This window comes from Tupaia chinensis, unplaced genomic scaffold (genome assembly GCF_000334495.1).
Source record: "Tupaia chinensis unplaced genomic scaffold, TupChi_1.0 Scaffold146740_1, whole genome shotgun sequence".
Classification (NCBI taxonomy): domain Eukaryota; kingdom Metazoa; phylum Chordata; class Mammalia; order Scandentia; family Tupaiidae; genus Tupaia; species Tupaia belangeri.
The window spans coordinates 162,000-166,632 of record NW_006206595.1 but is presented as its reverse complement, the minus strand read 5'-3'; the positions used below and the strand labels follow the sequence as shown (position 1 = coordinate 166,632).

The 4,633-nt window shown below is 52.3% G+C and overlaps 1 protein-coding gene across 2 annotated transcripts; it reads right to left on the bottom strand.

Moving 5' to 3' along the window:
- Positions 1–2,485: 2,485 nt before the first annotated feature.
- On the bottom strand, positions 2,486–4,627 carry SLC61A1 (solute carrier family 61 member 1). Of its 2 annotated transcripts, none has more exons than XM_014584409.2 (2): positions 4,623–4,627; positions 2,486–4,068 (listed from the first exon to the last, which is right to left on the bottom strand). In XM_014584409.2, the coding sequence occupies exon 2, from the start codon at positions 4,048–4,050 to the stop codon at positions 2,698–2,700; it is 1,353 nt and encodes a 450-aa protein (XP_014439895.1). In that variant the 5' UTR covers positions 4,051–4,068; positions 4,623–4,627; the 3' UTR covers positions 2,486–2,697. The 2 variants fall into 2 exon arrangements, with proteins under 2 accessions (XP_014439895.1, XP_006169122.1); XM_006169060.3 differs by lacking the exon at positions 4,623–4,627 and adding an exon at positions 4,412–4,545.
- Between the last annotated feature and the right edge of the window lie 6 nt (positions 4,628–4,633).

Sequence of the window (4,633 nt, the reverse complement as noted above, 5' to 3'; positions counted from 1 at the left end):
TTTCCAAGAATAGAACTCGTGATGGGCCACACTGCAATCCCTTATTCTCCATTCTCTTCCTGGGATCTTGGGCACACATGCACACACACTGAGCATTGAGTTTCAAACCACTGAGTCTGGGACTCGAACTGTGGTCAGCCACGTAGAAGCGAGTCCAGTGATGTAACCGTTACACCATCTATTGGCCCAACCTGGCATGTTTTTCAAGCCATTGGTTTGGCACTCAAACCACACAGTCAGCCACGTGGGATCCAGCCACCTTAACCACCATGCCACCAGCTGCTTCCCTCTTCTCACCTTTTTTTTTTTTTTGGTTGGCTTGTTTCTTTCATTGGAGAGGCAGACACCCTCAACAGCGTCCCATCATACTGCAGTCTCCCTTGCCCCATTTTTCCAGCCAGCCAGGATCATAGACACACATGTTCAGGTCTACTTGCGATCTATTTTTCTTAAAAAAAATATTTTATTTAACTTTATTTATTTATTTATTTAAATTAGACGAGAGAGAGAGAAAGTGAGAAAGCAAACCATCAATTCCAAGACTCAAACCATGGTCACCCAGTGCCCTTAACCACCGTGCTACCTGCCAGCCCCAAACCCGGATTTCCATGTGGCTTCCCGCACTGCAGAGTGGCGCACTACTACCTGCACCACCATGGCTGAGCCAGAACCCTCCCCACTTTACCTGCCACCAGCATCTCTGACACGAGCTCAGTAGGCACAAAGCTAAAAGAACCTCATCAATCTGTCTCCCCTACCTCTGTATTGCCCATCCGTTAGGAATGTGAAGTCCCCTCATGATTCCAACAAATAGTCTCTGCCCTCCAAAACAACAAATCATTACCTAGGGTCTAGATCCTAGCTAGTAGACTTCTCAACTAGGTGGCTCTTGAAAAGCAAGTTGTCGAGCGAGCCTGTCTCCTCTCCACACTTGTAATACACACAACCACGGACACGCACCCACTTGTGTGTGTGTATAGGGAAGACAAAGGTGAAAAAGACAGTTTCCTCCTACCCTCAGATCACAGTATGATAGGAAGAGACAGAAAGTCTGCAAACAACTATAAAATATACCTAGGTCCAGTTCAACAGGGCAGAAAGAGGAAGTGGAGTTATTGCAACAGATTCTGCCTTAGTCTCAAGATGACAGAAGGAAGAAAAAAATACCTGTTTTTCATATTAACCTCAGTCTCTATTCCCCAAAGCCTAGGTGAGATTGTGCTTTTCAGCTCTGAGTAGGCACCTGAGATCACCACCCATTTGTCCCCTTCAGCCTCACCCTGCAGACTCCAGACTCCATCCCCCTAGCATTCCTCCAGCACCCACTGATGCTCTCTCCATGCAGGTTCAGACCTGCGAGTTTTACAATGGCTTGCATCTTCCTGTCTGGTAAGTAGTTTGGGACCCAAGGAAAGGTTGTCGACCCCTTTCCAGAACAGGTTGGTCCCCCATGCCCATCTCAAACACATTCCAGGACACACCCTCAAACCTGCCCTCCTTCCATCTCCACCCTTCTTAAAGCTGGTTGTGCTTTCCCTGAGAAGCAAGCTCAGGTTTTGGTGGGAGGAGGAAAGGCAGATAAAATCAGAGGTGAGGCAGGGAGGGGCCCACAGAACTGGTGTTCCCACTGGTACTGCTTCCTGTTCTGAGGGCTCCCTCAGCCTCACTCGGGCTGGGTGGGGAAGAGTCAGGTACAGACAAGATGTCCCGGTCCTTCAGCCATTCACTGCTCTCTTGGGAGCCCTTCCCTTAGGTTTCATGTGGGTACACCAGACAAGGTGCATTCACAGCCACAGAGACAGAAGGCAGGTAGGTGAATGTGCTGAGCAACAAAATATTAAATATCAACAACAACAAAATAACCATTGACAACAAACACTACTTTCATATATAAATGTTTTTCAATAGCCCTGTTAAAATAACTTACAAAAACACGTTTCTACATGTGTCTACAGGCCACACGTTTTCGGACTGACTACTCTCCACAATTACCATAAAAGGGGTCCTGGTCTCCCCCTGAATGTAGAGCAAGGGTTTTGTTGGACAAGTGCAGAGGAAGCCTGTCCACAAGCAGAGAGGCGGAGGACCGAGGAGCCTCAGGCTCTTTCTACCCAGTTATTTTTTTTTAAAGAATTATTTATTTACTTTTATTCATTCATTTTATTTTTAATCTGACCAGAGAGATACATATATATAGAGAGAGAAAGAGGGAAAGTGAGAAAGCAAGCCACCAGGTCCAGGACTCGAACCATGGTCAGCCATGTGCGAGTGTCCAGCACCTTAACCACCATGCCACCTGCTGGTCCCATCCACCCAGTTCTGCTGAGAGGCAATTCCGCAGTTCTGAGAGCTAGAGACTGTCTTAGAGGAGGCAAAAATACAAACTTTTTGCTGGTAATCCCCTCTGTATCTCAACCTCCAGCAGCCCACTCACCAGAAACTACTGAGGTAGACACAGGTGAGGATGAGTAAATCGAATCACTGATCAGTTCAAAGTTTTTATTTTTAAATGGGGGAAGGAGTAACTCAGAGGCAACTTTGGGTATCTTCTTTCCAGTCCATCACCCCCATGAACCCCCCCCAACACAAAGCACTGCCAGTAGGGGCTGTAGCAGAGTTCCAAAATCAGTCACAGAGAGATCTGTACAGTCCTGGAGAGGTGGGATTCAGGAGTCCATCCCAGACCCCTTGTCCTAGTTAGAGCTCAGGGGCATAGGGCTCCCCGGTGGGTGAGGGCACCCGCAGCTCAGCATCATGCCTCACCACGGTGAAGAGTCCCACCACTGCCAGCAGAGCCATCACCATGACAGCAGAGCAGATACTGAACATATTCCGAGTGCCCGTTTTTCGATCACTGTCATGGAGGACAAGGAGTCCTAGGCAGGCCAGTAAGTGCAGGGGCACCCGGAACCAGTTGAGTACCCCAGCCTGCTCTGTCTCAGGGATCACTTTTCTCCGCAGGAAGCTCATGCTGGGAAAGTACAGCCCACAGGCCAATTCAATGAGTAGAAAGGCTATGAATGACTCCACTGGATTCTCCTGGCCTGGACTGGTGGAGAAAGTCAGCATGAAGAGAGAGAAGACAACGATGAGGACAGCAAGGGAGAGCAGGTGCATGGGCTGAAGGTGGTACCTCTTGGAGGTGGCAATGCGGTATAGGGAAGAGCCGAGCAGGCTGGCTGCCATGAAGCTGGAGAAGACAATGCCCAGTGGAGCCCCATGTGGGTCCAGCACAGGTGTCCAAAGGAACACAAAGATGAAGATGACACTCTCAAACAGGGCTTGTATGGTGCCCAGCAGCAGCACGCGGCGGTCCGACAGGAGGCAGCGCAGGCCTCCGGCACAGGTCTTTGAAAAGGCACGCTGCCTGTCGTAGTTCTCGCCCCAGTTGCGAAGGGCCAAGGCCCCAGCCAGAGCCAGGAGAGGGATGGCAGCCACAAAGGGTGCTACAGGCCCTAGCCCCATCCAGCTAGCCACAGCCTCAGCTGCCACACCTGCCACCAAAGCCAGCACATGGTTCCAGAAGGCAGCTCGGGCAAAGGTAGCTGGGATCCACTCGGCAGGGAAGTCATGGCGCTCCACGTGCTCATGGATGTACCAGGCTTCGAAGGCTGAGAAGAGCAGGGCTGTGGACAGCCCACCAAGTGCTCGGCCCACCAGCAGCACAAAGTAGTCCTCAGAGAGTTTGGTTATGCAGCACAGGGAGTAAGTGAGGGAGAAGAGGACACAAGACTTCTTACGACCCAGCCAATCCACAAGGGAGGAGGCCACGAGGCCAAAAAGGACTGTGGAGGCAAGACCACAGACATAGAGGATGGCAATCTGACCCTCTAGAAAGTGGTAATGTTGATAGAGTTTATAGAGGTAGGGAGCCTGGAGCCAGTCAGCAGCCAGGGCCAGGAAATACACTTGATAGAAGTCCAGCTGAAACCGAAGGAAAGAGGGATTGCTGCAGGCTCTTCCAGGGGGCTTGGCCCGGCATCTTGACAGCTCCAGCCCCAGGCAGGAGGCCAGGAGGCCCACTAAAGCAAGGTAAGCAGTCACCAGCATGGCGGGCCCCCAGACCACCTAGGGAGAGAGAAGTGATCAGTGTCACATCCATTGCCCCCTTAGCACTGTCAAGGGGCTGGGTGTCTAAGGGGCAGGCAGCTCCACCCAACCCCCCTGCCAACCCCCAGAGCTCAGACCGGAGGGACCAGTTGAGTGGGTAGGAGTGGCCGCTCAGAGCTGTCTCTCAGGACACTGTGGGGCAGGGAGGCATTGTGAGGAGAGGGGAGAGAAGTGAGCATGTGCCCCACCCATGCTGGCACAGCAAGGAGGGAGTCTCTTCTGTTCAATAATCCGGGTCCGCAAGTTCTAAAAGGGCTGCTGCTCCCCTCCACAACGCATCCTGCACACTTCCTTCTATTACCTCGCATCCTCACTGGGCAGCCTGCTTTCACCTCAGTGTCTCGTCCTCGGTCCCGGGCATCCCTCCCGTCCAGTGGGGCCTTTCGAACTGCTCCAGGGTCACGCGCGCATCTCAGACGCCCCCTCTCCAGATTACCGGCACCCCCCTGCGCCCCCTAGCCCCCGCCTAGAGCTGCCACGCCCGCTCGCGCCTCGCCCAGACCCCGTGGTACCTGCTGCCCCG

What these genes read in the sequence shown, in the direction of transcription:
- SLC61A1 (XM_014584409.2), bottom strand. Translation starts at nt 4,050, where the DNA reads ATGCTGGTGACTGCTTACCTTGCTTTAGTGGGCCTCCTGGCCTCCTGC.